Below are 17181 nucleotides of genomic sequence, written 5' to 3' on the forward strand. Positions count from 1 at the left end.
TTTGGTGCAGCCTGGCAAGGCTGTGGAGAGGTGTGGTGGAAGGCAGGTTGGGAACTGAGAGGGCATGGAGAGATATCATCTTTTCCTGCACAGGATCCATGCCTGGCACCTGCCTGCCCTTGCCATGGCACCAGCTCGTGCTGGTGATCCATCAGCACTCTGCAGATGAGCAGTGAGTACCCATGGGTGCTGCTGCCAGCAGCACAGAGAACACGAGAAACCTCTGCCTGCACGTGCCACCAGAGCTGCTCTGGTGGAAAATCATCTCAGTTCATGGGATAAACAGCTATCTAAGACGGCACTCAGACCACGGTGAATCCAAGGGTGGACCTCTTGACCTTACCTGGTGAAGGTGTGGTCCCAGCATTCACAGGCAGATGTAACGGGTGAGAGCCTGCACAGCCCTGGTGGCTGCTGAGGCACAGAGATGTATTGCAGCACTCTGAGATTCACACTGAGGTGGGGAGAGGCTGCTCTACATCCCAGGGAATGTTTTCACCAACAAATCTAGTGCAACCCTAAAGTTTGTGACGCATGAAATAAGATTTCTCTTTAAGAGACAATCATCAGCCCTTACTGAATTATCCAAGTCCTTCCTATTGTTTTAAATCAGCCTCCCAGGACCCCTTGAGTGCTCTCATGCAGAAGGTGTACATTAGATAATCTTAAGAGTTTGCTGGGATGGCAGGAGCCAGCACCTATCCACAGCAAACAGCAACTGTGCAGCCCTTACTGAATTAGGGAAATGAACGAATCCCTGCAGCATAGCCTGTTTTACCTACACATGAGCAAAATAAGGTAATCTCCTCCCCAGGGGAGGGGGTTTGTCACATTTTGGGGTGCTGGAACCCTGGGGTTATGTGAGGAGCTAGGGCTGATAGGAGGGAAAAAGAAAATTTTGGTGAGGTAATAGGCACAGGTTCTGTGAATTAAGGGGAACTTTATGTTGAACTAGGAAGATTCTGTGTGACTGAACCTCAAAGACTGATTTGGGGAGCTCTGAGTGGCCAGAGGTAGCCTTAAGCATCCCTACTGTGCAGTTGCACCAGGAGATCACTCCCCTGGAGTGTTGGGGAATCATATGCCACTGCAATCCTAAAGGCTGGTGAAGAAGACATGTTCTACAGGTCCCTCCAGGTCTTTCAAAATCCTCTCTGGAACTGCAGGAGTGAGAGTTGTTGAATCCATAGTTGGGCTATGCAGATGCTGCCGTGGTTGCTGATGCAGGGAGGTGCCTAACATGGGGAAGCTGTCCCTGCTTCTGTTTCAGATCAAAGCAGCCAGCAGTCTGTGGGCTGCAGTTTGCTGCTCAGAGGATGAGCATGTTGCCCAGGACATTAGTGACTTACCCTTCTGGGGCAGCTTAGCATCATTCATGTTCCCAGTTTAAAGGCAAGTTAGAATCCCACCTGCAGCTGAAGAGGGAATGTTCAGATCCTCCTCTGCTTTCTGCTTCAGACTTGTGGGAAGAGGTCAGGGCCTTGAGCACCAGACTGCTGCCATCCCACTGCCCTTGGCTGCTTGTAGAGAGGAATATTCACCATTAGTGGGAAAAGGATGCTGCAGAGCAGTCTGTGGCATTGACAGGGAGCATATGTGTGCCACGTGGTGCCACTGTGTCCTGCCTCATTGCACTTTATCTCCTAAAACAGCAGCTTTGTGGTAAGAAACCAAGGGCATCCCTGCCATGAGTCACTTTGGGGGCCACGTTCCTTTCAGCTGGAGCACTCCGTGATGCTGTTGCCACATGTTGTGAGTACTCCTGGACTGACAGATTAATTATTAATTGATCTGGCTTATGAATTTTTCAGTGTTCTCTCACACTGTGCATCACAAAATGAAACCACCTTTTATGAGACAAAGATCTCTCCTAAAGCCCTACATCAAAGCCTCAAAATTGTCACCCATATTGTGATCTTGTTCAGCCTTCACCATGAGCATGTTTGCTTTGAAATACTTAATCAACCATTTGCTGAGCTACAGAGCTCCCGGCATGTTAAAGGATGAGTGCCTTGAAACTTCCTCTTTGAGGTATTTGGCACCTATAACCATGCACAGCACATGCATTTGGCTGCACTAATTATTTTGGGAGAAATTAAGCCAGGCTTAGGAAGAACATGAGTGGGTCATGGCTTTTGTCTTAGTCCTCCAGCCACAGAAAATAATTCAAAAAGTGGCATTTTCAGAGCCCCCAGCTGCATGGTGGTGTACTGGATACAGGGATAGAGAAAATTAGTGTTTGGGATCACTGAGAGTGTCCCCAGCCAGGACAGTCCCTGCTCAGCAGCAGCCCACCTGATCACCTGTTCCTGGGTACCAATACTGCTGGGGAGGAAAACCAACACAGGCAATAGCTGAGGATTTCATAGAGACCTGGACTAAATGTTTTCCTTTCCAGAAGAATAAAAGCCAGGAGTGTTTCTGCTCCCAATGCAGCATAAAGCAGGTTGCTGCAGCTCAGCATTTGCACTGCCAGAGCATTTAAAATGTGTTTTTCCAGAACCCTGTTGCAAAAGGCTGGTCCTCTGCAGGAGCACGTGTCATGGAAGAGCCACTGGATCCACCAACACATTGTAACCTTTCACAGGGGAGGGGACATGCCCTGGGACAGGCCCCAGTTGTTCTTCAGGAACAGGGGTGTTGTGACATCTGCTGCCTTTGCTGGGAAGCAGGAGTCGGCATTAGCAGTGGCTGGCAGGGAGGGATTAAATTGTTAAATGGTCCCGGTGGTTTCTGGCTGGTGCTGATGGCAGTTACAGCAACGATACCTGTCACATCCACAGTGTAAATGCCAGGCATTGAAGGTTGTATCTGTATGTTGCATCCTGTCATTACAAACTCTCTTAGCTTCCAACAGTGTTATTTCATCATAAACCCTTGTAGTTTACAACATTATTCCCAGCAGAGCTGAGCTCAGGGTGTGGGTTTAGCTCCTGTGCTCTTTCACTCCCTGTGTCTGATGGGACTGTGCCCCATCAATCCGTGTTTGGTGGAACAGCCAGATCCACTGTGCTCTTAGCAGCCAGCCAAGGGCTGTGTACAGCATGTCACTTGTGCCACCAGCATTGTCCCCAGGCTGGGAGGGTTCGTTCCATCTCCAGCCCTCGCTGTGGTCGATGGCAAGAGAGCTGTGCCCTGCTCAGTCCCCAGGCAGGTGAGTGGATCTAATGTGTGATTCTGAACCAAAGTGCTTTGTGCACAAAGCAGGAAAGAGGAAGGCAGCCTGGACTGCTCCAGTGGCTCTTTCAGAGCCATGGTAGCAATTGTAAGTGGTTTGGCTTTAAGCTACGATAAACCAAAGCTGGGGTTTTTAATACAAACACTTCAAATAAAACACCTGGACTCCAAAAGCATGGGGGTTTAAAATCCCCTAAAACCCTTCATGTCCTTGCACTGCCTTTGACATTTCCTGGTATAAGTAGAAGTGAGCCTGGGCTCTTGGCTTTAAAAACTATAAGGCTCAGGCTGGGTGATGTGTGGGTGATTTCTGATGCAGCAAACACTTCAGATGTGGGTTTGGCAAGTGCCTGTGCTTCTTGTAGAAGATCTTACAGACTAATTAAGCTGGTTGGTTTGTGTCTGCTTCTGCCTTTCAAAGATGTGCAGGGATTATCTCCCATCCTTTCAGGATAACAGGAAGAAATTCTCTCAGTGAGTTTGTTTCAGGGGGGTGGAAGCAAAGGATTGCTTCTGTAGGCCAGCAACTGGTTCTTACTGGCAATCAAAACTGTCAGACTCTCATAAGGAATGTTTTAAACCCATTTCTCTTATTTACTAGTGCCCACTAAAAATTATTCCTTTTTAACAGTTTATAGGTAAAAAACCTGTCTTCTTGCAAGGTCTTTTTCTTGCAATTGAACCCTCACCAGGGGTTAAACGCCTGCCCTGCAATGCCTGCAGTGATAGGCTGGCTGCAGTGCTGGTCAGTTTTGGGTTCCACTTAAAACCTAATCTACATATAGTTTTTAATTTTTATTCTTTTGCTTTAGCAACTGTTACACCAATGTAGATAATCTCTGCAGGGCAGGCAGAGAGAACTAATGTGGTTGTGGGTAGACGTATGAAAACATCTAATTTACCAGCAGGCAGTTGGGTAATGATCAGTTGAGAATTACAAATTATGTAAATCATGTATTTGTGGCATGCTGCTGAAGAAAAGCCCAGTACATATGACAAATCATGTATATACTGAAATCTATAATACTTTTCACATTTAATTGACTGGGGCAACCTTATGATTTATATCTTTGCTTTATTCGCAGTACACCCAAAGCATAGTCATAATGCAGAACGAAACTAATTCATTTTCTCTGACTTTTTAAATCATTTATGTATTTGGCTGTCAAGTACTTGAATATAAAGTGGGCATGCATGTGGCAGATAATAAATAGCTGATTCTCTAGTTAAGAAATTGAGTTTTAATGATATTAAGGTCTGTGTTGCCTTACTTGGTCTTGCTTAGATGATATGCCTCGCATTTGCACCTTTCCTTATTTCACAAGCAAAGTATATTTTATGAGTACCAGCATTACTCTCTTAATGGCTCATATAGTGTTATGGCTGTGTAAAATATACTCTGCTTGCTCTGATGGCATCAGGAGCCTTTCCCAGACACAGGAATCTTTCCCAGGCATAGCAGGAGATAGTAGCTGAGCTGCTGGGCTGCTGCTCTTAGTCACAAGAGATCTGCTGGAATGTGCCAGGAGGACAGACAGGGGCTGTCTCGTTAGTACCATTCTGTAGACAACCAGAAGAAAATGTTATTTTGGCTACTACAGACTAGGATTGCTTTCCCAAAGAGCAGTTTTTGTCATGGAGCTATCATGCAGAATCACTGAAAATGCAGCCTGGAAAGATTTTTTTTGTTTCTTTTAAATACCAGGTTACTTGGCTTGGTGTCACTACTTAGTCTTGGGAAGCACAGCCCTGGAAAGTAATACCTTACCCACTCAACCACAGCCAAAGAGACTGCCTAGGCTGCTTGTTGGCTCCTAAGAAAAATAATCTTCTGCAGTCAGATCTTTCCTGGACACCTGTGGCATCACTGGAAAACATCTGCACAATCAAGATAGTGCAGAAAGCGTGAAGCAGTTTGTTAGCTCATTATCATACTGCAAAATCAGCCCTCCTCCACAGCAGCATCCTCAATTTCTAATTTTAGCTCCTGAGTTATTTTGGGTAGTGTGTGATTAACCTCAATTACTGTAGCTCAGATAGAATTCAAATAATGCTCCGTCTTTCAGAATTGCAAAGAAATGAAAATCTGGGTCTGTACATTTCCTACCCTTAATGAAGCAGCTCCAAGAGGTGCTTCCACACTGGTGCAGGATAGTTGTGTGGTACATTTGTTCATGGAGAAATTAACGGGGAAGCTGATCCTGAAAGGTGCTGATAATCCATGGCTCTTTATTGGTGCTGGGATCAGGAATATAAAGATGAACCACACCAGGAGGTTATGTTGTGCAGCTGGTGTGAATGAAGTCATTGAAGCTTCAATAGATTTGGATCACAGTCAGGACACTTTGTAGTTTTGATGAATTAAATCCATAACAAAGGCTTTCAAAAGCTAATCAAAAAATACACTTTCCATCAATCTTAGCCATAGTCAGTGTTGGCTCTCTGGAAAATCAGTGGTGAAGCAGCATGCAGAAATACCACCTGCACCTGTGCAGGTCTGTGTGAGCGTGTGCAGGCAGAGAGATGAGGAGATGCCGTGGAGAGCAATGGGTCAGGGCCAACGTGGTGTTTCAGCTGATCCAGTGAGCACCAACAGATGAGCTCATCGTTCATCAGGCTGAGAATCAGAACTTTTGTCATCACTGTAGCTGTAACTTTCCAGACTACACTGCACCAGACCGCCTCAGGGTGAGGATGCTCAGCCCCAGGAGGCAGCAGGGCAGGCATCAAAAGCTGTCTGTCTTGGACTGGTGAACATTGTGTTCGTCCTTTGTGTTCCAGAATGTGGCCCCTCACCAGTCGCTCTGTCTATCAGCAATGTAGCACAGGTGGTCAGCCTGAAGAACTGAGCTGCACCTAAAGGTGTTGCATTGGTTCATTTTTCACCTTGATTTGCCTTTTGTTTTTCTACAGCTGGACAACCCTGATGAGCAAGCAGCGCAGATCAGGCGCGAGTTAGATGGACGTCTCCAAATGGCAGAACAAATTGCCAAGGTAAAAACAAAAGTCTACTATTATTAATAACCTCTTCATTTAGGAATATACAAGGAGTTTGATGCAGCCCCCAGGTCCTGTCATTCTCTTACAAGTTTCTTCTCACAATAATTACCAGTTAAAAGTGATCAGATTATTAGCTGCAAACAAACAAGATGAAGCTGTTCTGATGTGCATTTCTTGGTATGTCCTGATGAGCTGGGACAGTTTAGGTTCCTGAAAAATCCCTTGTGAATCCTCAGAGGTGTCACATTTCTATGCTAGACAATAAGGTGGATGTAAGGTGTGTAAAAAAGGAGCAAAGAATCATCCTAATGGGATTTGGGTTTTTTGCTGGGCTGATAGGAGCCACAATTTCCTGCCTGTAGGTAAATGCTGCCTCAGTAAAGGTCATTCAGATGTATTGTCCCAAAGAAGTTCACACTGTGCATGAGAGCAGTCAGGCCATCACTACCCCCCCTTGCAGACATTGCTGCTGTTTGGAGCAGTAGGCACGAGACCTCCAAACAGCTTTGATAACCAAGCACTTGGCTAATCTCCCTAGAGACCCTTCTGTAAGGAGCCATCTCCCTAGGAGCAAATCACACCCCCACACAGTGGCCTCCAATGGACCATAGATGATGGAGAGGATCCTGTTGACATCAGTATGGACGAGTTTTATCCTTGCCTCTAATCAGATGCTCTGAGTCACTGATAAAGCCCTAATGGGACTGAAGTCATTTGGAATGATCTGTCTGGCTGTTCTTGATAATCAAGAAACCATTACTACAAGGCAAAAAAAAAAATTAATCACAGAGACAAGCTCAGTCTAGGGACCTTCCTTTCAGCAGCAGTCCTCCCAGCACTGAGCTGGGCCCAAATTAGGATTTTTTATAAGAAAGGTAATATCAGAGCTGTTTGCAACCACACTGATATGCCTGCATGTGAAAAGCAGAGCATATTGATTTATAGTCAGGCGTTAACAATGGTGGTGGTGCACAGCTCCTCCTCACTAACACCTCTGTTAAACATCTGCTAGTTTCCTCTTTGGGGACATAGGCTCTGGTTTTCCCCACTTCACTGATAAAATTAGTGAGATGGCCAAGGACCACATGGCCAATCAATGGTGCAGCAAAACAGCAAACTCACTGGAGTTCTTTTGTTCAGTATTTGGCCCTTTGCCACTTAATTATTGTCAAGAAAACCTACAGTGTTTATTTGCAGTGAAATGTAAGCCTCTGCACTGAGCACGGCTGCTCTGGTTCTGAGATGGATAGCCAGGCCCTGAGAAAAAGATTGCCTGGTTTTGTTATTTTATTTTCTCTTTATGGTATGTAGAACAACAATATGCATGATTCAGTAGCAGCCAGCAGAAGCTGCAGCTTCATGAATTATTTTTTGCAAATGAGAATTTGCCATTTCCATTCTTCCCCCAAGGATGCTGAAAACAAACCATGACACTGCTGGCCGTCCGAGAGAGAGTCAGGGGGAAACTCCTCAACATAACCTGACATATTTCTGTGCAGAATTCAACCTTCAAAATACAACAGTGCAGCTTGGAGGTTGGTTTAGAGTAAAAGGACTTAGCTGGATTTCAGTTGGCAGCTAGGGATATTTAATCTCCATCATGGAACTGCAGCAGACTTCAGAATGTCAGGTCCTGCCAGCATCTGTTTGCGAGAAACCTTGTTCTTTCAGATCCCTGAATACTATATTTTGGAGGCATCCAAATGACCTTTTGAATCTTCTTCTGTAGCCTCCTTTCTGGGCAAGGCTGCTTTCCCTGTAACAGAGGGCAGGTTCACAATTCAGCTCAGTGAAAGGATAGCATTTCCATTTTTATCTCCAATTTGCAGCTTTTAATACAGATTTGCTGCACAGGGAAGCTTACAGTGCTTGTGAAACCAGCACTGAGGTGTCTGTCTTGGAGATTCCATGCTCCAGGCAAATTAATGTCTCGTTGTTAAATTAAGAAACTCACACTAGGACATTTGCACTTCAGAGGCAGCAAAGGCTGTGGAGTCTTACGGGACCAGTGGCTCTGCAAGGCGTCATCTGAGCTGTTGTGTGACCTTGAACAAGTCACTGTTGTGCCAGCTTTCCTGCCTCTGCCTACCAGGACACAGGTCTGGGTCTTTTTGCCTTCCCATGTTCCCAGGAGAGTGACGCTCAGTGCAGCCCAGCCCCGGAGCCAGGCGGCTTGAGGATCACGCTCTGTGGCAAGCAGATGTTTTAAAGCTGACTCTGGACAGGCTTTTCAGTCTGTGTGTTGTACTTTTCCAGCAGCTAAATAGAACAGCATTACAGCTGAGAGCTTAGTGATGCCAAGGCAGACATATATTTTTCTCTGCAGTGGCAAGTGCTCTGCTGTCCTGTGGTGCCTTTTCCCCCTCCCAGTCACCTGGCCTCAAGGACAAGGAGGAGCACGTGTAGGAGCAACTAAATGAGACTTTGTGGTGACACTGGAGTGATATGTCTGTCTGGGGCTGGACCCACTCTGCTCCAGTCTGCTGGACAGGTCATTCCTCAGTGTCCTAACTCTACCTGTCTCCATGCTTGTGCCTCTCTCCCTATTCTTGATCCTCTCTCTGCTCCCAGTACATGGAGAGGTGACTAATGCCCTTTCTTGCTGTTGTCTGCATCTCTTGATAGTTTCTTACTCCAGACTTCCCCCAGCTTTATCTCCAGTCTGATGGGTGACTTAAGACCACATCTGCATCTCTGCATATCCAACATCAGCTAAATAGTTCCACTTAAACTGTTGTGCATCACTTCAAACTACATTTTTAGTCCTAATAAAAGAAGTTAATGGTAGCACACAGTGAAATGTCTCAGTCCTTGCTGCACTGCTGAAGAGGTTTGTGAGGGCAGTGCCAAAATTGCAGTCCCTGGAGAGATGGATGGCAGCAGGGTAAAAAAACAATAATGTCTGAACAATGATGTCTGAACATCATTGCTGCAGCAGTAGTTCTCAAAATCTACAAAACAGTTGCTTTTTTTTTTTTTTTCCTAGGGGTGACTTGCAACTTATATAATGCACAGACAATACAGGAGGCTGATTAGGTAGTTTATTTCACTGTAGGTCTGATTTACAAGTGGGAATTGCTTCCCAAGATTGAGGCTGGAAACAGATGACTATACTTCAGCTGCTTGGTGTGAGTGCTGCTGTGAGCTCTGCTTGTAGTGGGTAAGATCTTAAGGACTGATGCAAAAACTAGTGCAGAGGAGAACTCTCTCAGCAGCCTGATGACAGTCTTCTAGAAGAAACATGACCTTGTTTTCTCTTCTAGCATGCATTTTAAAAATGGCTTTTTACAATGTTGTGAATTGCCACCAAGATTGTTTGCACATCAGCCCTGTGTTCCCTGGCTGCAGATGCTGCCTCACTGTCTTATGCCTTGCACAGTGTCTTGTAACCCACTGAGAGACATTTGAATGCTGAGCAGATTCAGGCCATGGGAGGAGTTGTCAGAAGATGTAGGGCTCAGGCTGGTGATGGGCAGCAGTTCAAAGCTGAGAATGTGCATTGGGGAGCATCATATTTTGCTCTCACTGTCACCCTTGGTTTTAGAGTTTAAATTTCCTGTTGACAGCAAGCAGCTCTGGAAAGTCTCACAGTTAAAAGTTGTCTTCTTGGGGGGAGGCTCAGGCCTTGGCAAGTAGTAGAAAGGATGTTTTACCCCTTATTCCAGTTAGAACCAAACATTCCTGCCCACATATAGCTGGTTTTCCCTCTTTGAGCTCCTTTCACACCTAGAAACCTGATTAAGCAACTGCTCAGAAGTGTTTTTTAAAAAACTGGCACAATTGGAAGACTGGAAAACAAATTTCTTACTATCAGCATCCTCTGAATCAGTAAGTTGCTGTTGGTCACAAAGTTCAGTTGAGATCTGGCCTGGAGTGTTTGTAATTGAGGAAAAAGCCCATTTGTAGTTAGAAAAGTCAGTGAAATGCAAGTGCATGCAAGATACAGGCAAGTTGGACAAGTGCCAAGTAGTAATTCTGTGAGAAACTAGCAATAATGTTTCTACATTACTCAGGGGGAGGCTGTAATTTGTCATCTGGTTTGTCGGAGCTCCCTGCTTACAAACCTCTGCAGATGCTCTTGGGGGATTCTCCCACTGCAACAAGTCACAAACATTCATTCTGTTGTGTTTGTTTCCAAATCCAAGGAGCGCAAGTTTCCAAAATTTGTGTCCAAAGAAATGGAGAACATGTACATTGAGGAGCTGAAGTCATCTGTCAATCTCCTGATGGCAAACTTGGAGAGCATGCCTGTGTCTAAAGGAGGCTCTGAGTTCAAACTACAGAAGCTGAAACGTAGCCACAACACCTCAATAATTGACATGGGAGAGGAAAATGAGAACCAGCTTTCCAAGTCAGACGTCGTGTTGTCTTTCTCTCTGGAGGTAAGCTACATGCACACAACGGTGTGCAGAATTCATGGGAGTAAAGAGCACAGCAGCCAACTTCTGCTCAGTTCAAATTTGGGTTAGGTGGAGAGAGGGAGTAGAAATCACTCTCTATTTACTGGAAGCTTTGCCTGTGATTAAACACTGTGTCCTTTCTGGTGTCTCACCACCTTGTTGGAAAAATCTTTGTGATGTTCACTGTCTGGCATTTGTGATGATGTATATCAAACGGCTCAGAAATCTGCATCATTAACTGATCTCTTCATGCAGTTTGTTACTGAGTGTAGCCCAGTAACCCTGAGCCTGTATTGTCCCCAAAACCATTACAATAATGCAACACTGTAAATATCAACATCTTTAACTATTGCCAGCTAGAGGGGTTGCTACATTTCCCTGCGAGAATTGCTTCCTCTTTGAAGAATTGTGAAAAATTCCTGGGGTTTGAATTCACCCAACAGATTGGTTTGCAGTTTGTGTGGCAATACTATGCTGTGCTGGGTTGCTCTTTGCTCTCTGTTGCATGCTGACTTCCTGCTCAGTGCTCTGTTGAGCAGTTTGTCTGTGCAGCCCAGGGGAAGGCAGGGTGCTGCTGCTGCCTCCGACACGGGCTGCCTCAGTCCTGGAACAGTGTTGCTCAGTAGCTGTTTTCAGCCAACTCAGTTGTTTTGTGCAAACACATTTGTGGTCTATTTGTGGGCATATTTACTTCAAGGAGTCATCAGCTCACCCCTACAGAATTGTTGTTGTCTGTCAATGAGTGGGTTTATGTTACATTGTCAAAACAACTACCAGGATGGAGTCAAAAATATAAGATGCAGAAAAATCAGAAAATGCTGGTTTTGTGTAGTTTCCTATTTATTTCTCTTCCTACAGGGTCTCTTGCTATACATATTATGCTAATGCAAAACTTAATAACCCTGGTTGTCCAGTCTCGGAATTTAACTCATTGTGTCTGAAACCATCTTTATAGTATTCAGTTCAGTCTTATTTAAAACTAGGGCTGTGAACCCAGAGATGGTGCCTTCAAGAGCAGCATCAAATAAGGCTGACTTTCAAGCATTCCCATATGGAGGAGCAGGGAGCTACCACAAAGCTCACAAAGTAGCCCCCCTATTGCAGAAGCTGTGCAGTGTGTACAGCTGTGTGTGAAGGGACACCCTTACAGCAGGGTGTCACAAATGCTCTGCTCCAGCTGAACCCCATCTGGTGGGAAGTCAAAGCCCAGTGAAGCACTGACTTCAGGAGCTGGCAAGTCTGGGCACTGCTCAGTGCACAAAACTCCTGCTGCAAGAAAGCTTTTACCAAAAATGTGCACTCATCAGAGGCTTTGCGGAGCTCTGTGTGCCAGGGAGAGGATCCTCAGCTCCAGACAGATCAGAAGACCCGAGGAGAGGAATTTTAAACCCCTGTGTATATACTACATAAATAGCTGTAATAGAACATGAACAGAAACTCCCACAGTGATTCTTGTAGAAATGTTTAAGGTGTGTGGTTAATGAGATTAATCACCTTTAAAAAAGGAAAAAAATTAATTACCTGCAAGGAACTTAGGTGGTGATTTCTTAATTAGAAAGATTTTCTATAAGCAAGATGAAGGAAGTTTTTTTTTTTTTGTTTTGTTTTTGTTTTTTTTAACCAGAGCTATAGAGTGGACAGGGGGCGGCAGTTTTAAACTGGAAAAGGGTAGATCTAGATTGAGTATAAGAAAAAAAATGGTTTTGATGAGGGTAGTAGGAACAGGGAACAACTGGGACAGGGAACAACTGGGATATAGGTGTTTCATCCTTGGAATTTTTGAAGATCAGGTTGGATGGGGCTCTGTGCAACCTGATCTACTGAAAGATGTCCATGTCTCAGCATGGGGATTGGACCAGATGATCTTCAAATGTCAGTCCCAAACCATTCTATGATTAATATGGAAAATATGCTTTTGGCACAAGATGAGTAGTCGTGTGCACTTTTTTTTTTCTGGATTTCACATATTAAGGCATTTCTAGATGAGGCAGGACCATGTCTCTGAAGCCCATCTCCTGAAGCCTGGTACAGCCCTGGGCACCCATGGGTTTCAGTGAGCCCATGTGCACTCAGAGGGAATCCTGGTCTCCATACAGACCTGGCTGGCTGCCACAGTCCCCACTCAGCCTGGGCAGTGCCACCACCCCTGCCTCCTGCCCCTGTGAACATCCAGCAGTGTGTGAAGGACCCCAGCACCGGCTGACCCCATGGGTTCAGCAGCCACAGCAGGGTCTGAGGGAGGCTGCTCCTCTTACATTTCTCCTTCTCTGCCTGCAGGTTGTCATCATGGAGGTGCAGGGGCTGAAGTCACTGGCCCCCAACCGCATCGTGTACTGCACCATGGAAGTTGAAGGTGGGGAGAAGCTGCAGACAGACCAGGCTGAAGCCTCAAAGCCAACGTAAGCCTTGCTTTGCTCTTTGGTCTCCCCACCACGCTCTCCTCTGCCCTGTCTCTGCACTGCTGAGTCACTGCAGATAGCTCTGGCTCCTGCATGGTGAGGGCAGAGGGGTCTCTCAGAGGCAAAGGAGAAACATGGCCTTGCACGCATGCAGAGTGTTGTCCTGCAGCTAAAAATGGCACATAACCCCTGACCAAGGGGAATAAAGTGTTAATGAGAGGCTTATGTCTCGTGTAGCCATAGAGAGATAAATTTGTGCCTATACATAAGTGCTTTACTAAATAGGGATGGAGTTAAGCATGTGCTTAGATAAGTACTTGCCTGAGTGTCCATCTGAACTGGTGCCATCAGGTATAGGTACATTATCTTGTCCTCACTGTCAGGGTTTAGGCAGTCCTACGAGAAAGAGAACAGCTGGCAGGGACACAGTCTGGCAGCCAGAGGTGGAAGAGGGGATCTGGGAAAAGCTTCAAATTACTCAGTTAAAGCTTTTTCTGAGACCTCTCTGGCCCAGTCCCATTCAAGGGCAGAGTCTTGTTCTGTCCTCTTGGACCTCGGCCCCAAATCCTCACTTTTGACCCCATACTTGGCTTTCTTTTGTCTTATCTGGTGTTGTTAAGTGCCTACCAGTAGTGATTGGCCTTTGCTGTTTCGAAGGAGAAAATGATGAATGGCTTATTTCCTTTCCAGTTTGTGGGATTAGTTAACTTGAAACACTCTGGATTTGAGGCAGTGTTTCTCTGGATGACTGCAGAGATTTCACACTTAAATCAAATTCTCAATGCACTTCCTGACAGTAGAGAATTGCTAAGGTGGTATGAAGCCTCCTCCAGGAGTAGGGAGCAGTGCTATTGTGCTCATATCCCATTCCCCGTGGCCAGTCCTCAGAGGCGTTTTGCCTGGAGCTTCCCAAGCTCGTGGAAGGCAATCCAGAACCACCCGGCTGCAGGACAAGGCAGTGCACAAGCACTGCAAGCAGCTCAGGAGCAGGGGATGCAGGTTGGACCAGGACAGGCTGCCTTCCTTCTGTCACTGTCCTCTCACAGAGGCACAGAAATTACTGGTGCTTCATGCCCTGTGCTGCACCAGAGCAGCAGGAATCTGCAGTAAGCGGTTCAAAAACAATATTCCCAATCAGGGAAAGTGCTGCAGCCTGGCTGACTTTTCAAAATGCTTTGAAATCTGCTTTAGAGAAGGAAGGAAGAGAGCTGAGCTTAGAGCAAAATTTCCATGCAAACTTAAAATTGTCACTATTTTAGGTATTCTTATTGCTTCAGTGGAGAAAGTTGGGCTCTATTTAGGGGAAATTGCTACTGTTCATACTGAAAAAGCACACTTTTCCTGGGTCACGTGTACTTGTTTAGATTGGTCTGTTCATCCCACCTTTGCTCACAGGATCTGCCTTTCCACACACAGGTCTTCTTACTGCAAGATGTAGGACTATTTCTATGAGAATTGCCTTGAAAATAAGACCTGCAGGAGTGAACTCTTTAATTGAGTAGGTCTTTTTATTATAATTAAATGTACAGTGCCTGCGCATGAAGCCATCAGCCCCCAAGAAAATGCAGCCAACACTGAGCGCTGCAGTGTGGTAAACGTCATGCTAGTCCATCACACTCATCCTCTCTCTGCACTGGCTTCCTGTAGAGGTGTGAGCCAGGCTTCACATCTTCTGGATTGCTCCAGCACTTGGGCTAATACCTATGGAAATGGCTTAGGAGAGGAGTAGGTTTGACAGTTGTATTCCTGTAGGGTCCTAAGACCTTTTCTTTCCAGAACCAAAGACCACCCAAGCTGAGGCTCTAGAATAACCTTCACAGAAACCAGAGGCCATCACAAAAAGCTTGTCCTTCTTTCCTCTCTGCATTAGAGGTGTTTCTTTCATCTTGCTTCCCCTCCCAGGCACAGCAGCAGAGATACAGGAAACTAAAGCTCTGTGAAAGCAATTTACTGTACCTAAGCTCTCTTGAGAAGGAAAGAGGGAATGAATCAGATGTGACATGTTTGTCATCTTGCTTAATACAAGACTTGAAGGCCCTCAGGTACTCTGGTGATGAGGGCAGTGGTAGAAACAGCTCAGAGAAGATTTTGGTGCATTTTTGAGCAGTGCTGCCTTAGAAACAAAGGATTTATGGCCGGGCAAAACAGCCTTTGGAGGTGTTAGTTTAGATACTGACATCAGTCTCACTGAGGTCATTCACACTGTGCTTGCTTCTGTGCTTTTTGTAATAAGCAAACCACCCCTACAGAAAGGAAGCAGCTCAGTGAAGGCATGAGGGACTGCTCACTGCCCAGCATCCCAGGATTTTTGTGCTTTGGTAGGGGATGCAGCCTGGCCTGAGGGTGAAGAACACTTGGGGATTTTGAGCCTCAGCACTATGAAACTGTAAACACTGAAGCAAGTTAGCTGTGTACATCCCAGAAGTTTTATATCTCAGAGACTCAAAAATGTGGGTTAAGCAGCTGTGCTCAGAATATGCAGTGAATGCAGGTCTGGAAACAGGCAGCATTTTTAAACTGTCAGCCTTGAAACTGTTTGAAATTCAGCTTTGCCATTGTCTGGAGGCTATACAGGCTACAAAAGGCTAAATTTCTCATAAGCATCAAGGAAGAAAAATTACATTTGAACAGTAAGATTCACTGGAAGACTTCACTTTTCTATGACAGCTCTGTGTCCTGGGATGGAGAGTGTTAGGGGCCACTCAACCTTGTAGAACATCTTTTTACCTAACTTGTGGAGTTGTTCACTGTATTCTCATGTGTCCTTGAAATGCCAGCCCTCAGAGCACTCAAGTCACAGCACACTGGTGATGGTGGCTGCTGTTCAGCTCAGTGCCATGCCAGGGGTTCCAGCCTAGCTTCCACATCTTTAATGGCAAATGGCAGTTCACCAGCCAGGGAAGGATTTCCAAAAGCACTGGTCTAGGTCTGTGCAAGATTCTTTCATCCTACTGGTGCAAAATGGGCAGTTTTTGAGAAGAAAGCATCTTAGTGACTTTGGAGCTTGAATCCCATTTGCAGATCTTGAGAGAGGCAACGTAGCAGCAGGCTTAGCAGCCACACATACCCAGCCATCAGATGAGTTGTGTGGCAGGAGTGTGGGTTTGGGAACAACAGGAAATACTGGCCTTTTATTTCTTCTCAGGCTTCATGTTGGATTCCTGACATTTTAAGCCCAATCCCTTCATGTGAGGATTATCTGCCTCAGCACAGATGCTGGGGATGACACAGTTCTAGAGAAAGCCAGACCTGAAATAGCAAGGTTCATTTCAGATCAGACTTGCAGTGTTTTATTAGTAGTGCTTTTAATAAGTTGTGTAAGAAAAAGCTTTTGTGTATTATTCCCTAACATACAGATGCTTCTAAAAGATGTCTCAAATCCCAGTGTGAGAAGGATTTTACTGCTTTTTGTGCTGGAACTATTCTTGCAGATGTTTGTGGAGTTTATATCTCTCCCCCCTTACCTGTGTACTGGCCTGTGGTCTGTCCTCTGCAGGTCTCCAAAATGCCCTTCCAGGAGCTGTTAGTAGTGCTGCTGTTTGTGCAGCTGGGAACAGGGTTGTCAAAGGGTTTGGGAATAGCACAAATCCAGCTACAACCCCCCTCTCCTAAAGTCCTAAAGTCTCTAGAGAAACTGCTGGATATATTTAAACAGTGACCTGTGCTTGTGGCAGTGCTCATGGTCAGCATCTTTTATCACCTTTCTCTGATGTAAGCAGAATAAAAGAAAAGAGACCCAAACACCAGCAAGGACCTATGTGCCTTGTGAATAAATGCTAGAGATTCTGGAGTTATTTTGGCACCCAGAAAAGTCTCGTTCTCTTCTCTATCACAGTAGTGAATATTGGGTGTCCCTGCATTGAACTGAGCTGAACCATTTGGGGTAAAAGCAGTTAATACTGGTGGGGGAAGAATCTGGCCAACCTGTCTGTGCATTTGGCATGCCAGGAAAGGGCCAGGAGCGTGGGCTGCTCCTCTGGAAGTGTTTTCATTTTGAGGTTATCTATCCCCCTTGCAGAACAGTCTCTTCAGTCAGAGTGCAAGGGTTGTGCAGTAGCTCAGAGAATGAGAGGTGAGGATGGAGCTTGTTGTTTTCTGAAGGAGGAAAGACCACTTTTCATTGCTTGGGATTTTTTTTTCCATGTAGTTTTTTTCAGTGTGTGCTGTAGAGCAGTGCTGGAGAAAGGACACTCAATGGCTCTCAC

The 17181-nt window shown here is 45.6% G+C and overlaps 1 protein-coding gene across 10 annotated transcripts in view; it reads left to right on the forward strand.

Annotated features, from left to right (window-relative positions):
- The window catches only part of CADPS (calcium dependent secretion activator), a 207045-nt gene that overhangs the window by 65255 nt on the left and 124609 nt on the right, over nt 1-17181 (forward strand). For all 10 annotated transcript variants that reach the window (XM_053989358.1, XM_053989361.1, XM_053989365.1 and 7 more), the window contains exons 4-6: nt 6091-6171; nt 10323-10559; nt 12855-12976. In XM_053989358.1, coding sequence (XP_053845333.1) covers nt 6091-6171; nt 10323-10559; nt 12855-12976 — 440 coding nt within the window. The remainder of the gene's footprint in view (nt 1-6090; nt 6172-10322; nt 10560-12854; nt 12977-17181) is intronic.

This window comes from Vidua macroura, chromosome 13 (assembly GCF_024509145.1).
Source record: "Vidua macroura isolate BioBank_ID:100142 chromosome 13, ASM2450914v1, whole genome shotgun sequence".
NCBI lineage: Eukaryota > Metazoa > Chordata > Aves > Passeriformes > Viduidae > Vidua > Vidua macroura.